General features: G+C 46.1%; 1 protein-coding gene across 2 annotated transcripts in view; it reads right to left on the reverse strand.

Annotated features, from left to right (window-relative positions):
- Window positions 1-6,876: 6,876 nt before the first annotated feature.
- Window positions 6,877-17,658, reverse strand: part of Cndp1 (carnosine dipeptidase 1) — a 30,358-nt gene continuing 19,576 nt past the window's right edge. For both annotated transcript variants that reach the window (XM_051163872.1, XM_051163873.1), the window contains exons 7-11: window positions 16,970-17,130; window positions 14,621-14,785; window positions 13,001-13,142; window positions 8,572-8,719; window positions 6,877-6,999 (exon numbers count right to left, since the gene is read on the reverse strand). In XM_051163872.1, the coding sequence (XP_051019829.1) occupies window positions 6,924-6,999; window positions 8,572-8,719; window positions 13,001-13,142; window positions 14,621-14,785; window positions 16,970-17,130 (692 nt within the window). In that variant the 3' untranslated portion in view covers window positions 6,877-6,923. The remainder of the gene's footprint in view (window positions 7,000-8,571; window positions 8,720-13,000; window positions 13,143-14,620; window positions 14,786-16,969; window positions 17,131-17,658) is intronic.

Consider the following 17,658-nt stretch of genomic DNA (forward strand, 5'->3'; position numbering starts at 1 on the left):
CACGTGGGGCCTGAGAACTTGAAGTTAATTTTATCTTATACTCTAAGTGGAGGCTTGGAGTCAAAATGGTGTTAACAGGAGCTACAGTCATGCTCGGAACTAAAATAGATCTCAACAGAGGGGCTATAGAGTTCAGGCAGGTTACAACAAAAATGGTATAATATAACATGATTACTATAATAAATATGATGTAACACACTATAACATGATGTAACACACTATAGCATGATGTAATACACTATAACATGATGTAACACACTATAACATGATGTAACACACTATAACATGATGTAACACACTATAACATGATGTAACACACTATAACATGATGTAACACACTATAGCATGATGTAACACACTATAACATGATGTAACACACTATAACATGATGTAACACGCTATAACATGATGTAACACACTATAGCATGATGTAACACGCTATAGCATGATGTAACACACTATAACATGATGTAACACACTATAACATGATGTAACACACTATAACATGATGTAACACACTATAGCATGATGTAACACACTATAACATGATGTAACACACTATAACATGATGTAACACACTATAGCATGATGTAACACACTATAACATGATGTAACACACTATAACATGATGTAACACACTATAGCATGATGTAACACACTATAACATGATGTAACACACTATAACATGATGTAACATACTATAGCATGATGTAACACACTATAGCATGATGTAACACACTATAGCATGATGTAACACACTATAACATGATGTAACACACTATAACATGATGTAACACACTATAGCATGATGTAACACACTATAACATGATGTAACACACTATAACATGATGTAACACACTATAACATGATGTAACACACTATAGCATGATGTAACACACTATAGCATGATGTAACACACTATAACATGATGTAATATAATAAACATGATGTAATACAGTACAATGTAATACAATACAGCACAGAGCCTCCTAACCGCTCTCCTAGGCACACCAATCACCACTAAACAGCACTGGGTTTCTTCCCTTCTACCTCAAACTTTCTAACGTAGTTGCATGGATGCCCATGTGATTCCTGAAGACAGCAGTGCCCAGACCTGCCTGAACATAGACTGAGCAAATCCACTGGGTAAACTGTGAGCTGAAGTTCCCCTCAGATGATAAGCCACACCTTCACCAAGCATTTCACAAGGTCGATAAGAAACTGAACGATTGGGGTGAGTTGGAATGTTGCAGCTCCAGAGCCAAGTTATCTTGGGCTACGTTGTCCCACCAAATAACCATCCACTGTTTACCACTGTTTGGCCTAACAGCCTAGTGATTCGTAGGTTAAATCCCTCTGGCAAGTACAAACAGACCCCTCCCTTCCACCAACCCAAAGGCTAAAGCGTGCCATCCGGCAACACCGGGAGCCTACAGGAGAGCTTTCCCCGCATTGCCACTTGATGTTTCCACCAACACATTCAGAACATACATCGACTTATAATTCTATCCTGTTACTGTGAAAACTCCATGCCAGACATGGTGGTGCGCGCCTTTAATCCCAGCACTCGGGAGGCAGAGGCAGGCAGATCACTGCGAGTTACAGGCCAGCTTGGTCTACAAAGTGAGTCCAGGATGGCCAAGGCTACACAGAGAAACCCTGTCTCAACCCCCCAACCCCAAAAAGAAAGGAAAACAAAATGAAAAGAAAAGAAAGCTTCATGAAGGCCAGGCATAGTGGCGCACATCTTTTATCTCAGCACTCAGAAGGCAGAGGCAGGTAGACCTCTCCACATTCAGGGCCAGCCTGGGCTAGATAGCAAGTTCCAGGCTAGCCAACTGTTACTACTTTGGAACATGGTATTTGGGGAAACCTATACCTGTGTTCTCTGCGCATGGCCACTCCTATTTGACGTCAGAGTAACGTATCTCTTGGTAGATAGGTGAGAGCTGTTCCTTTCTTACCCTTGACTTACAGTATGCGGGTTTTCCTGAGGGGTCTGTATTCACCCCTGATTCCAAGAGCAAAGACAGAGCAAAGAAACTCTCCCTCCTAAGTCCATCTTTTGTGAACTAAGGTGTTTGTTGGGGTTATACAGGGCCTGGCTGACTCAGCCAGCTGGAGCACTGAAAAGCCCCACTCCAACATTGGGACTCACTCACCAAAGCTGTGTCCCTAGAGGGCCCTGGGACGTTTTCAGGCCATTCATTCCACTGCCGAAGACTGTCTTCCTCAGGCATGTGGAGCACACCCATAGTCCCAGGGTTTGAGAGGCAAGGGCGGGCTCTGTGGATATCCAGCCATCCTGGTCTACAGAGTTAGAGCCTGTCTCAAATGAAACAGTCTTTACAACATGCACAGTGCAGGGAGTAAGTGTCAGTGGCATGCTCGTTCACAAACGGGACCCCTATCGTGTGCCCCTGACACCGAGGGTCAAAGATTATCAAAGAAAAAAGGGAGGGAAACGAGTCTAAAAGCCAGAGGTTGGGAAGGACTAAGCTGAAACGGTGTCTTACTGACATGCAGGCAGCTGCTCTGAAGAACTCAGAGCAGCTATAGTTGGCAGCCAGCATTCTACCATGGAGGAAAAGGGGCCTCGTGAGCCCCCACCCCTAACTAAGGAGCTCTGGATAACTTGTAGGTTCTCAAGAAAAGAGAACCAGCTGCGGTGGTGGCGCACGCCTGTAATCCCAGCACCCGGGAGGCAGAGGCAGGTGGATCTCTCTGAGTTCCAGGACAGCCTGGTCTACAAAGCGAGTCCAGGATAGCCAAGGATACAAAGATAAACCCTGTCTTGGAAAAAAAAAAAAAGAGTCAGATGTTCGTTAGCTTTTTTTAAGTCACAGCTCCTAATAGCTCCACCACAGGCCAGGGCATGGCCTCACAGCCAGGAGTATATGAGCAGCACAGATTGGTCTTACTCCTTACGAAGCAAACAGGACATGACGTTGAGGGAATGAGGAGGTGGAAGTAGACCTGAGAGGAGGGGACAGAGCAAGGTCACATTATATGAACGTCTCAAAGGATTGATAACTGCACTGTAAAGATCTCCACTCTCTGAGATTGGTTATTGCTTACATACCCGAGGGGAGGTGCTTCATGAGTCCCCCCTCCCTCCTTACCGGGATTTATTTGAACATTTGTGTGTAGCTAGGCACAGTAGTACACGCCTGTAATCCCAGCACTCGGGGAGGCAAAGGCAGGTGGATCTCTCTGAGTTTGAGGCCAGTCTTGTCTACAAAGGGAGTCCAGGACAGCCAGGGCTATTACACATAGAAATCCTGTCTTAGAGAAACCAAAAATAAAAATGTGTGTGTGTGTGTGTGTGTGTGTGTGTGTGTGTGTGTGTTCTTGCATGTGTGCCATGGCACACGTATGGGGAGGTCAGAGGATAACTTGTAGAAGACCCTCTCCTTCCACCCTGTAGGTCCAGGGCATCAGACCAGGCTTGTGGACCAGCATCTTTACCTGATGAGCCGTGTTACTGGACCCTGGAGAGAATTCACTAAACCCAGCCATTGAGATGATCACTACCACTCTAACAAAAGACAGCGTGCCCAACACACATGTGGTCCCCTGATAAGCACTAGAGAGCTGTGGAGGTGGTGGTGGTAGTGGTGGTGCTGATGTGATGGTGGTGGAGGTGGTGATGATGGTGGTGACTTGCATTGTTTTAACCAACAGTTGTTCAGTCAGTATTTTCACTCACGCTTTGTTTCTTTTGCCACGGTAAGCAACTAAGCCCCATTTATTTCCTCCATCCTACGCTGGAAGGACAAGCCTGCCTCACACTGTGATGTAGGCAGAGCACCGGAATCTAGTGTTCTCCTGTGTGGCCCTCCTTTCCAGACCCTTGCTCCCTATTTTTACCCACTGAAGGATTCCAGATCTTAGCCTTCTGGTTCTGAAAGTGGGGTGTAGATAGACTTTAAATAGTGTCGTTTATTTGATAATCATAATTTACAATTTGAGAGGGAGGTTGGTCATTCCTGGTGACTAATTTCACAGTGCCATCTAATGTTCAAATTCCCTGTCACAGTTTTGGTGTTACAGCCAAATGCCTACTTACAATACCAGTGCCAATATGTATGCTAAACACCCACACTAGAATTTTAAATCTTAGCTCCTTCTGAATGTGTTTTGGTGAATTTCAGTGTGGGAGGTGAGATAATTTAAAACTTCATATTTTCTCCTATGGTGAAAGGCATAATTTCCCTGACATGTTTTTTCCCCCGTCTAGAACAAGGAATTACACTACCATAGTGTTTTAAAATAAGATTTGTCGACATAATGGCTTTTTTTTTTCTCTTCACTTCTACCCAAACTAAAATAGTTCAGGAACATTTATTTACTTATCCTAACTGTTGAGAAATTATAGTTATTACATCTACCACCACTTCCCTTATCAACCACACTGGGGGAGAGAGCGTCATTTCATCAGCGCTGAAAACTTCTTGCGTTCGAAACATCCTCGTACTTTACCCGTCAGCAAGGCTTCGGAGCTGAGCAGGGAACAAAATGCCCTCAGCCTAGCCTCTGCTTCCCAGGGCCTCACAAAGCTTTCTTCCTCATCACAAGAGGAAGTCGCCAGTCTTCTTTGCTAGGGAATCTACAATATTCAACATGGATGGGCAGGCGTGGTCAAAGGGCAAAACAAACAGGTAGAGGCCTTTAGCCTGAGGTTTAGTTTCCATGTTATGAGAGGCAGCGGCACTAACTACAGAGCAACAAATTGGGGCTGCAGAAATAGCTCAGAGCACTGGCTGCTCTCTTGAAGGACCTGGGTCAACTCCCAGCATCCATGTGGCAGGAAGGTCACAGTTGTTTGTAACTCCAATTCCAGGGGATCCAACCCCTTCACACAGACATTTATGCAGGTAAAACACCAATGCACATAAAAAATAAGTGAAAAAAAAAGTCAACAAGTCATGATACATCTAACCACAGACATACTAACATAAAGGCAAGTGTTTGCATTGTTTTACACAGTCAAGATCTAAAATTAACTTAATTCATCATTAGCCATTACACACTCAAAGTAGTCAAACCTAAATATATATACATATAAAAAATACCATTTAAGGCTGGGCGGTGGTGGTGCATGCCTTTAATCCCAGCACTTGAGAGGCAGAGGCAGGTGGATCACTGTGGAGTTCAAGGCCAACCCGGTCTACAAAGTGAGTCCAGGACAGCCAAGGCTGTCTGAAAACCGGTCTCAAACCTGTTTGAACCCCTGTCTCAAAATAAATAAGTAAATAGATAGATAGATAATATTTAAAATGTTATCATTTGCCTCTGGAGAGCTGGCTGTCTAGTTTTGCTCATCTTGCAAAGGACAGTTCAGATCCCGGTACCCACAGGCAGCTCAGCTGGTTTTTTGAACTCCAGCTCCAGAGGATCAGATGCCCTCTGCTGGCCTCCACTGGTGCCTGCAAGTGTGTTCATGAACATACAAGACACACACAGACACATAAATAATAAGTCTTTAAAACACATGTTCACAGTGAATTCACTTCCTACTGGACACCTAAAGTTGTGCAGTGTCTCGTGGGACCTGTGGGGATGAGAGCACGTGAGAACACTATTGTTTAGTCTCTCACTGATTGGCTAGAGCAGCTGGCCAATGTGACAACTCGGTCCCCAGTGCTGGGCTATCAGTGCTTGCCACTGCATCCAGCCACACTGTGGGTGTTGGGAATCCAAACCCAGCTCCTCATGTTGCCCAGAGTCAGCGTCTCAGCCACTCATCTTTAATGTGATCCAGCAAATTTGAAAAGTGACATTTCAATAGCTAACAGATGGAAGAAAGATGAAGGAAAACTTGTGATGGATTGTTTTTATTGGGGATCATGAGAGAAGCATTTAAAATAAGGCTTCAAAGTCTTTTCTATTAATGTTGTTTAAATATTGAATTTCTAAAGACTGGTTTATTTATATACACTCCATTATTTTTTTAAAATTAACTTTTTGTAGTGTTTGCACCATCAAGCCCAATCAAGCCCAGCAAGATGGTTAACTACAGTGATTAGTGAATGCAGATGTAGCTGAAAGCTTCGAACGAGAATGTCTTGGTGGCGTCAGAGCTGATTAGCTCCCCATCTAACACTGGCGCTAGTAAAGCCTTTGAGCAATCCAGAGATAGTCATTGAGTAAACTTTCAGTGGGGTGAGAGAAGCCCTATCAGGGTGGATTCCGCTGGTAGGATGGTGGGTACACATGTGTCAGGGAGGGGATTTTGTTGATGGGTAGGAAGAGTCGAGGGCGAGGGGCTGAGCAGGTGGCATCAGTCATGGTAAAGATGAAGAAGTTTGGAATTAAATAAAAACTCATCTTTGCGCAAGGATTCCAAATCTCGTGAGGGATGAACATTGCTCATTTCACTTCAGAATGTTCAAGAAACTGGAGAGATCCAGTGAGGGAAAGGCAAGAAGTTAATGCGGAGGCATGCCCTAGGAACTCTTCTAAAACTGAACCCTCAGGCCAATAACTGCAGCCTGTGGCGCATGCCACCGCTCTCCTTATGAAGGGAACAGGGGCGAAGGTGATTCGAGTCCTAAGAGACTGGGTGCAAGGATCGGCCACCATAGTTCACAGAGCCTGGAAAGCCTGAGCCAGTGGGACTGAAAGGGAGACTCTGACTGATCGGAGACATCCACCCCTGTGCTAGAGGGCTGTGCTGAGTCCGGTCCCAGCCTGCTGCCCTGGGCTCAGGGAAGTGAAGGTGAGGCAGCTATGACTTTAGGAAGGTAAGAGACAGAGGGAATGCTAAACCATTTCCAATGTCCATGCCTTTCACAGGTTTTATTGTCGGTCCAAATATCCCTGGACATTTTAAATGGGATCCACATTTTCTGAATTTTTTCCAACTCCAGCTTTACCCAGGGTCTGATGGCATAGATCTGTCAGAACACACTGGAAGGCACCTATTGACGTGAATGTTGCTTTGACAACTCCAAGAAAAAGGCAGCGAATAATTTGGACCCCTGTATGTAGTTCCACCTAACAAAAACAAAAAGAAGAAAACACATTTTCACTCACATGAGAAGGAACGTATTCAGCCGTGTCCACAGAAAAGTTGTATGTGTTATAAATCCATTGATCTGAAGTACTTAGCATGCTTCTGAGATCCTAGGATGAAGTCACTTGGGAAATCCAAAAGGAAAATGACTTTGTTATTAAGAAGATATCCAGAGCTGGGCGTGGTTGTACACGCCTTTAATCCCAGCACTCCGGAGGCAGAGGCAGGTGGATCGCTGCGAGTTCGAGGCCAGCCTGGTCTACAAAGCAAGTCCAGGACAGCCGAGATAACATAGAGAAACTCTTGTCTCGAAAAAACCCAAAACAAACAAGATATCCAGATGTGGTTTCAAATGGCCTAATCCCAGCATTTGGAAAACAGTGGCAAAAGGATCATTGCAGCCTTAAAGCCAGAGATATCCCCAGGCCAGCCAGAGGTCCAGAGGGAGATGCTGCGGTCAGGACAGCAATCAGGAGGAAGAGGAGGAAGAGGGAGGGGGAAGTGTCGGGGCAGGGAGAGAAAAAGGAGGGGGAAGATAAGGAAGAGGAGACAATTAATCCTGGACTCAACCTCAAAGGCTCACTCTCTGTGTGCTTTGCTCTGCCCCTGCCTTAGCCTCCTTGGGGCCTAGGATTCCTGCCCCACCTGGCTTTCTTTGGTTTCTCACCATTGACATAACAGAGATTGGAGACTCAAACGTTCCTGCTTGTCGCTGGTTTGGAGGCTTATATAATCTGTGGATATGTTCATGTCAAGCCCTCCTAAATGTCCTTTGTTATACACCAAATGTCACAGCCCCCAAATCCGTATGTTGAAACTCCAACCTGCGATGTGACAGCACTGGAGGGAGAGCCTTCCAAGGAGATGACTAAACGTAAATGATGTGAGGGGATGTCCCATAGCCCCATGGTGCTGGTGAACTTGCAGGGGAAGAAGCAGCAGAGCCCCTTGCTGGCCTCCATCAGGACCATCTCCTGCTCCTCATCACTCCTTCTCTCTCCTCAGCTCTAGCCCTCCCGTATGAAGACACACGAGGAAGGCGGTGGTCTGAGAAGAGGCTTAATTTGAGGAATTTGGGAGATTAAGTATCGAGGAATGTCTTGAGTGGATGTAACAACTGTCAATAAAACGTTGTTTAGCCAATCAGCTGGGCAGAAGAATAGGCAGTAGAAGGCAGGACTTCCTGGAGGGGGGCGGAGCCAAGAATTGACAGTTGACAGGGAGAGAGGAAGTTGATGGGGAAGAAGGAAGAAGCCTCCGAGGATCAGATTGGCAAGTGCTTGGGATATATGTATGTTCTAAGGTTTAGAGTAGTTTGTTTTAGCTTACAAGTAGATTAGAATCAGTTTAGATTCTGCTCAGCATAGTGCTTGCAGCTTTAAAGTACATTTCAGACTCTGCATCAGTTATTGGCTTCCTAGGCCAAACCGATACAATTTATTGTAACAATATGCATCAGGTCTTTACCCGACCAGGTCTGTTTTTGTCCAGGTTCACACAAGGCTAGTGCACAGGGTGGCATAGCGCCCTCCACCTTCACAGGGTCAGCTCACCTGTTCATCTTCTCGTTCTGAGAGTGTTCTCCATCGTTCACGGACCCCAGCGGGAGCATCATCACACTCTTTTGTGTGATATCCTGGAATATTTTAGCAATTGGAATGGTTGACCCATCCTGGATCATATCAGGATCGACTCCAAACACTGAAACACAGGGAAGGAATGCACTAGAATAAATCATGACAGGACTACAAGTGGAGTAATGTGTGCTTTTCTTTATTCCTTTGGGGTCTTGTCATGTAGCCCAAGGTGCCATGGAATTCACTATACAGTCTAGGCTTCTGTCAAACGAAAAATCTGTTGCCTTCCAGGTGCTAGACTTAAAAATGTATGTAAGGAGCCAAGGGTGTTGCCACTTGCCTGTAATCCCAGCAGAGGCAGGCACATCACTGTGAGTTTGAGGCTAGCCTGGTCTACAAAGCGAGTCCAGGATAGTCCAGGCTACACAGAGAAACCTTGTCTCAAAGGATGTGAGCATACTTGTATTAAAATTTTAATTTTGAACCAAGGTGAAAAAAATAGACTTTAGAGAAATTGTACTAACCCTGCTTTCTTCCTATAAATATCTAATGTAACTATTGTGCAACAGCCAAGAATCTGAAACTAAGAGACATTGGTACATATTTCCTTTTCTCTTTTTCTTTGATTTTTTTTTCTTGTTTGGTTTTTCGAAATAGGGTGTCTCTGTGTAGCCTTGGCTGTTTTGGAACTAGCTCTGTAGACAAGGCTGGACTTGAACTCACAGAGATCCATCTGCCTCTGTTTCCGGAGTGCAGGAATTAAAAGAGTGAACCAGAACTGCCTGGCTTAACAGAGATACATTTTATCTACTAATGTTGTAAGGCTTTTCCTGGGAAAAGATGAACAAACATTTATTTACTCCAGCCAAGGCACCAACACAACAAAGAAAAACAGTCTCACTAAAGTCCAGCTTTGTGTCCCAATGAGTTCAATTGGTATTAGATACAAGAGCACAGGCAACTTGCAGGTAGCTACACCACCAAAAAAAAAAAAAAAAAAAGTCTCCTTATGCCTGGAATTGTTAACCATTATATCTACCCATGGAGGAGCACGGCCTCTTACGTCCGCTGTGAAGATTTTCTTGTGGCCTCTGCTGCAGTTCCTCCTTTTACAAAGAGATGCTATTCTCTCTAACACCGCGAGGGCCTTCTGCTAGTAGTTATAGATGCTCTGACTTCAAGAGAGAAGCTACTGTGTCCGGCATAGAGGGCAAAGTCCCCTAACAAATAACGGCACTCCAGACTTTAATAATACGGTCTTTCCATCTTTCTCCCCCTCCCCCCACCCCCGACCAAGACAGGGTTTCTCTCTGTATTCCTGGAAGTCCTGGAACTTGCTTTGTAGACCAGGCTGGCCTCGAACTCACAGAGCTCCATCTGCCTCTGCCTCTGCCTCCAGAGTGCTGGGACTACAGGTGTGCACCACCATGCCCAGCCTTTCTCCTTTCCTTTCTTCTGTTCTTGGATCTGATTGAGACCCCATCCAGTCTCGTATTGTTGCTTCTCCTTAATCCCTTCTATTCCTCGGGATCTTCTTGTCTTCCACACCCCTGCCCCTCCTACAGGGTACCACTCAGCTGCTTCACAAAGTGTCCTCACGTCAATGTGGTGTCATAGTCTCCTATAGTTGGAAAATGTTGTGCATATTTTGCAAAGACTCAAAAGGATATGTTCACATCTCTGTTCTGGTTTCACTTCTGTTGTGATAAAGCCCCTGACAGAGACGATTTAGGGGAGACAGGATGGTGTCATTTTACAGCTCCAAATTAGAGTTCATCATTGTAGTCAGCCTCAAATAGACAGGATGACCAGTCCCAGATCACAGTTGTTCAGGATACCCTGGATAGGGAGAGGTGCTACCCAGTGTGGGCTGAGTCTTTCCTTATCAATGAACTTAATTAACACAATCCCCCACACCCCAACGTGCTAGGCTCTAGGCAATTCTTTGTTGAGATTCTCTTTCTAGGTGATTCTCATTTGCATCAAATTGACAGCTAAAGATAATCATCACCTTCATGAATTAGACACTGTAGAAGAGGGAAGTTGTTGTTGTTGTATGGTGACATATAGGAGGATAGCTGTCCTTACCTATCACCCTAATGTCATAATCTTTTGTTTGTTTGTTTGTTTGTTTGTTTTAAGGTTTTTCGAGACAGGGTTTCTCTGAGTAACAGTCCTGGCTGTCCTGAACTTGCTTTTGTAGCCCAGGCTGGCCTCAAACTCACAGCGATCCACCTGCCTCTGCCTCCCGAGTGCTGGGATTAAAGACATGCGCCACTAACCCTGGCCCATAGTCTTCTTTTCTAGTTTTCAAGGCACCTCATGACGTAGTTGCAACTGCTGCCCTTGGTCCCAGATAGAGATTAGCTCCTTCTCTAGCTCTGAGGAAAAGTTGCCAGCAGTGGAGTGGGAAATAAAGAAATGAAACAGTTGCCATGAGGGCAGCAGCAGCAGGCGCTGGATGCTCAGGACTTAGACTTACTGATGGTTGTGAACCACCATGTGTATGCGGGGAACTGAACCTGAGTAGCTGCAAGGCCAGCGAGTGCTCTAAACTGCAGAGCCATCTCCCAGGCCCGTGTCACCTCCTCTGCCCTCACAAAAGCAAGTGAGAATGCAGCCAGAAGTGATGTGCCTTGTTCTTAGAGCAGGTTCGCTCTCAGCGTCTAACACAATGCTCTTTAGCAAAGGGCTCTGTGGCCTGGAGAAGGATGCTGTGAGGAGCACAGGAAGGACCAGGACGGGGCATTCTGTGCACACAGTACTGTGTCTTGTGTGGTGGTTAATGTTGATAACTCCTTATTTGCCCGTCCTGTTTCACCATGTCACTCAGCAGCTGCAGCTTGACAATCGTCCCCCTTCCTGACGCTTCTCTTTGACGTATCACTAGCAAAATACATGCTAACAGTAGGACCATTAGGAAGCCAGGCGTGCTCAGGAGGCAGAGGCAGGTGGATCTCTGTGAGTTCAAGGCCAGCCTTGTCTACAAAGTGAGTCCCAGGACAGCCAAGGCTACACACAGAGAAACCCTATCTCAACCCCCCCCCCCAAAAAAAAAAACCCAAAAGAAAACAACAACAAACACCAATAGGACCATTAGAAATGACGGTATGGCTCTAAAACTTGCAGTTTTCTGTATTTTTTTCAGATCTGAGTCCCTCAACTCCAGCAGAGAGTTTGTGATTGAAGAAGGTCTGGGTGGGGCTGGAGAGATGGCTGTGTGGGGAAGAAGACTTGCTGCTCCTCCAGAAGCTCTTGGCTCCTAGTGCTCACAAGGTCTCACAAACATCCATAACTTCATCCAGAGCATCTGGTACCATCTTCTGACCTCCAATTGGTGCACATATGTAGACACAGGCAAAACACTCATAACACATAAAATAAAATAACTCTAAAAAAAAATCAATAGAAAAGGCCTGGGCTTCCGTCTTTTGCTCTTTCTGCTAAGTTTTGTTGCCATGGAAAGCAAATACACTGGCTATATCTTCTCCCTGGTGCTCCGGAAGCCAGCACCCAAGTGCACGAACACACTCAGCCCACACAGATCCTGGCCACGACTCTGCCGTGTGAGCAGTTAAGATCATTACCTCTAAGAACATGCCAGACAAAAACATGCTGGCTTCTGGAGGTTCTGAAATTTAGAAAAAGAGTATTGGGGCCTGGAGCAGTGGCACATGCTGTACACGCCTGTAATCCCAGCACTCTGGGGAGCAGAGGCAGGTAGATTGCTGTGAGTTCAAGGCCAGCCTGGTGTACAATGTGAGTCCAGGACAGCCAGGGCTACACTGAGAAACCCTGTCTCAAAAAACCAGACAGGATAATTACTATTGGCTGTAGGATTGGTAGCTTGTTAGACAAGATTTCTCATATGTTTAGCAATTCATATAGTAATTGTATTAATCAGGGTTTTCTAGAGGAGCAGAACTTATCTAAGGAGTGTGTGTGTGTGTGTTTGTGTGTCTGTGTCTCTATGTGTGTGTCTATTAAGGGAAAGCATTAGAATGGCATATAGGCTGTGGTCTAGCTAGTCTGTCAATGGCTGTGTACCAACAGAAGGTCCAAGAATACAGTAGCTGATCAGTGCACAAGGCTGGATGTCTCAGCTGGTCTTCAGTGCATGCAGGAATCTCGAAGAAGCAGGCTCAAGCAGGGGTGGTCTCAAAAAAACAAAACTAAAACTCTGTGTGTGTGTGTGTGCGTGTGCGTGTGTGTGAACTCTGTGTGTGTGTATGTGTGCATGTGTGTGTGCATGTGTGTGTGTGTGTGTTCATACTCATTCTGAATTCTGTTCCTCTGGAGAACTGCAACTAACACACCTTGGTTACAGAGAAAAGTTGATATCTGAGTTTTAAAAGTGCCTTGGCCCCACTGCAAACCGGTAAATCAAAATATCTTGAAGTCCCACCTGTTCTGATGGCTCTTTGTGCTGCACGGTACTGAGTGTCCGCGGTGTTTGCAGTCCACGGGTGGAGTCCTAGCACCATAGCAACAGCCATCTTGTTGAAACTACTTCTTTTAGAGAACACAGCTTCGAGATGTTGCTTCACCTAGAAGGTGACACTAACAATGGAGGGCATGGCTCACGCAGTGCGCATGGTCTTCCACCCAGAAACCAGGGCACATCCCGCAGGAGGAGCTGGAGCGCTGTGATGCCTGGGTTATGCCACTGCGTGTGTGACAGTGCTCAGGGGCTTCTAAGGGCTTGATCCTGAGGGGACACATGCTCTAATTGTGCTTCAACCCTCATACCGCAGTCCCTGCCCCACAGTGCTGTGCTGAAAATATGAAACATAGCCGGGCGGTGGTGGTGCACACCTTTAATCCCAGCACTCGGGAGGTAGATCCCTGTGAGTTCGAGGCCAGCCTGGTCTACAATGCAAGTCCAGAACAGCCAGGGCTACGGAGAAACCCTGTCTCAAAAAACCAAACAAAAAAAATGTGAAACATAATCCAAACAGAGCTCCTCTCTTGCAGTGCCTTTGGTGTTTGACCTAGTAGCACTCTAGTGAGTACTTAGGGGACAGTATGCATCATGGACAAGTTGGAAAAGTGGGAGCAATTCCAAGCTACCGTGAAGGGGGCATTTCAGCAGCCCGCTTTACTCCTTTCCCAGCGGCTGCTGACGAAATCCTCCCAGGAGGCTTCGTTCATTCCCTCAGGTAGTATTTGTTAACACGAGGTGGCTGAGGACATAGCTGTGGATGAGACAAGGAAGGCCCGGCCCCTGAGCAATGTGCATTGTAAGATAAGACAGTAGTGTCCCAGAAGGAAGGAGAGCAGGAGGGAAGGAGGGAGACCTTTAGAGTGCAGTTACAGTACAGACCAGGGAAGAGGAAAGCAGAGCAGACAGACTGGGGAGTGCAGTGGGTATCTCCTTACTTCCCTTATTCAAGAGTCTACTTCCTGTTAAGCTACTTGAGGTGAACTGATAGCGGGCTGATAACTTAGATGGATAACCAGTTCCAGACAGTACTTTCCTTACAATGACTGCTTTTAACTCACCGATTTCAAACACCGTAACAAATGATTAGGTTTGGGATTTTCTGGCTCTAGCTGAGCGGAGCCAGTTACCTACTCCATCTCTGTGTAAAACCAATCTTGCCTTTATAGCTGCCTTCTAATTTTTAAAAATGTCCCATCATGGCAACCCCATGTGGCTATTTATCTGACTTCTGTAACTGCGTGTGTAACTGGGGAAGGAGATTTGCCCTGAGTAAGCACATGTTGGGTTCTCTTTTTGTGTGTTTGTTTTTGTTTTTTGTTTTCTCTGTGTAGCCTTGGCTATCCTGGACTCGTTTTGTAGACTAGACTGGCCTCGAACTCACAGAAATCCACCTGCCTCTGCCTCACAAGTGCTGGGATTAAAGGCGTGCACCACCCAGCACTCATATTGAGTTCTTGGCATTTCTTCCATTCTTTATATTGGAAAAAAACAGAGAGACTTCAGTAACAACTGCTCAGTGTGCCACGGTGTGTGGGGCCCAGGAACGGCACTGCCGAGCCTGGTGACAACAGACACTCTTACCTGTGTCTCCACCACAGATGGACTCATGTGAGGGACTAGGCGGATTGAAAACTTCCCTATGACTCGGCTGGGGATGACTGTTTTCGTTCCAGGCTCATCAAACGCACCCTCAATGCCGTGGATGGAGAGAGATGGGTATCTCCACAGATGCATCAGGACTTCCTCCTAAACCAAGCAGACAGCATGTGACTCAAACCTGATTGAGGACTGGCTTGGGTGGGGCTCAATTGTGTAGAATGCTTGCCTAGCATGCACAAAGCCCTGGGTCCCCAACCCAGCACCACATCATCTGGGCCTGGTGGAATATGCCTCTGTCCCCAGCATTTGGGAGGTGGAGACAACAAAATCAGGAGTTCAGGGTCATCTTTGGCTCCTCAGTGAGTATGAGACCAGCCTCAGTTAGGCAAGATGCTACCTCCAAATAAAAAGCAAGCCGGCTGTGGTTGCATGCACCTTTAATCTCAGCACAGAGGCAAGCAGATCTTTGTGAGTTCAAGGCTAGCCCGGTCTACATAGTGAGTTTAAGGCTAACCACAGAGACATAGTGAGATTTAGTCTCAAGGTGTGTGTGTGTGTGTGTGTGTGTGTGTGTGTTGTGATATATATATATATATATGATAGATAGATAGACAGACAGACAGATAGATAGATAAAAGGATTAGGAATATAGCTCAATAGTGCACTTGTTTAGCATGCATGAAGCCCTAGGGCCATTCCCCTAGCACCGCAATGAGAAACCTCAGCTGAATTAAATTGTTTGTGTCTCCAACAGCTATTTTCCTGAGACCCCCCTCTTGATAAGTTAGTTAGCATCAAGTTAGCTATATCTGGACTAGTACAGGCAGACTTTCCCTTTGGCATGCGAGGCTTCTTGCCTTGCTGCCTGCTGCTGTCCCTGCTGCTGCCTTACCCAGAACGTCTCCCTGCCAGGAGAGCTGGTTCAGAAATGGAATCAGGGTCCGTGAAATGACTCAGTGGGTACAAGCACCTGCCACAGAGCCTGACAACCTGAGTTTGGTCCCCAGAACCCAAGTAAAACAGTCAGGTGTGGAGGCCCACATCCGAAATCCTGCACTTCTCCTGCGGGAATAGAAACAGGAGCTCGCAGGCCAGCCAGCCTGCAGCATGCAGAGAGCAAAGCCAACAAGAGGATCCTGCCTCAGCGAGATGGAAGGAGTGGGCCAACTCCTGGAAGTCATCTTATGGCTCCACATGTGTCACACACATAGTAGTAGTAGTAGTAATAATAATAATAATAATAATAATAATAATAATAATAATAATAATAATAATAACAACAACAACAACACACATCATCATAAACCAATGAATAATAGTTTAAAAAGAAACTGGATCTAATTATAAATTTCTAATCAGTGCTATGCACTGATAATGAGTGCAGAAAATTTCATTCCTCAGAATTCCTTAAATGAGCCTTCAGTACTTAAGCCAATTTCTCTCTTGTGTAGTTTCACAAAGTTAGTCTGTGGGAAGAAAATACACTCCCACAGAAAACTCCAGCACGTCTACTCAGCATGGATTGGCGCTCTCGGGGCAGATTCCTGGGGAATCAAGCACAGACCAATATCTGAGCGGGAAGGTATTTTTTTTAAGATTTAGTTTTATCAGTTTACTTAGTTTCTGTGTATGTATGACTGTGCGTATGTGTGTAGGGGGGTCGTGTGCATATGGATGTAGTACAGTGATGAAAGAGGCAAGAACAGGACGTCAGAGCCCCTAGAACTAGACGGGCAGGTGGTTGTGAGCCGCCCAACATTCGTCCTGCAAACCGAACTCAGGTCCTCTGCGAGAGCAACGCACAATCTTAACCACTAAAGCCACCCTCAGCCTCTAGCAGGTAAAGCACTCTTTCAAAAAGGAGGAGGAGGAACAAAAACTTTGACTTCTTCAGGGTTTCTGCTCTGAGTTCTAAGTTCCTTCGGAGCCCAGGGGACGGAATGCACGGGCTCGCCTACCAGCCCTGAGAGGTCCCGGTAACGCCTGAGCACGTGAACGATTACAGGCGTTGGGGCTGGCGTCTCAGGCGGTGGCTCCCAATCTTTGAACGTTCAGGAAGTTCAGCTCCCTGACAGAAAGTGGAATGGGATTTAAATGAACAAACTGCTGAGGAGAGACGCTGCTGTCAAATGAGCTTTTATTCATCGTGAGACGCCTCAAGCCTGAACCAACCGCTCCCTGGGACTGGCTGTTTCTAGACCAGAGGAACGCGGCTGTGAATGTCAAGTCTGCCCGCGACTTAACCTCTGCCTTGTGTTCTAAGATGCCCAGACCAACATGGCGTGTTGCAGCGTTCCTCTCGTGGAGCGTGTGTGCGGTTAACGGTTATACCTTGGTATCAAACAGAAATTTCTCAACGTGGCTGCTCTTCTGGTACTCCTGTAGGTCCAGATCAATGTTTTCATACATTGTTTTTTCCTCCTCTGTAATAGGAGCCACTTGGTCGTAGATTCCAGGAATCAGGATATGGCCTGATGAATCCACCAGGCTACCTACAGAAGAGGTGCAGAAATTACCAGTGTGTCGGTGCTGTGGTCCGAGAACCAGGCCAGATGAGGCTCCTCTGTGGCAAACTCCCTCATGACTGCCTCTGTCTCTTGACTAGAACCAGTGGCAGCAATTCTCTTCATCAAAGAGGTGCGCCCAAGAAGGAAGTGGTCACAAGGCAGGCTCAGCCCGGGTCCGACTGCCTCCGTGGCTCCCTAGCCAAGGGCAGAGCCTGGACACCGGTCTGTATTCCAGGCGAGACTCATGCTTGCATTTTGATCTCATCCTGAGTTAAGAAGTAATAGGTATAAATTAGTAAATAGTTAAATCTATGTACATGCATAGGTTTTACACACACACACACACACACACACACACACACACACACACACATACGAGAGACTGAAACTTCCCAAAATCTTTTCTCATTTCCCCACCCCCCACCCCACCCACCCACACTCAAAGAAAATATGTACCAAAGACACATTGCAACCAGGAAGGACAGCAGTTTCCCAGAAAATGAGCATAGCTAT

This window comes from Acomys russatus, chromosome 20 (genome assembly GCF_903995435.1).
Source record: "Acomys russatus chromosome 20, mAcoRus1.1, whole genome shotgun sequence".
NCBI lineage: Eukaryota > Metazoa > Chordata > Mammalia > Rodentia > Muridae > Acomys > Acomys russatus.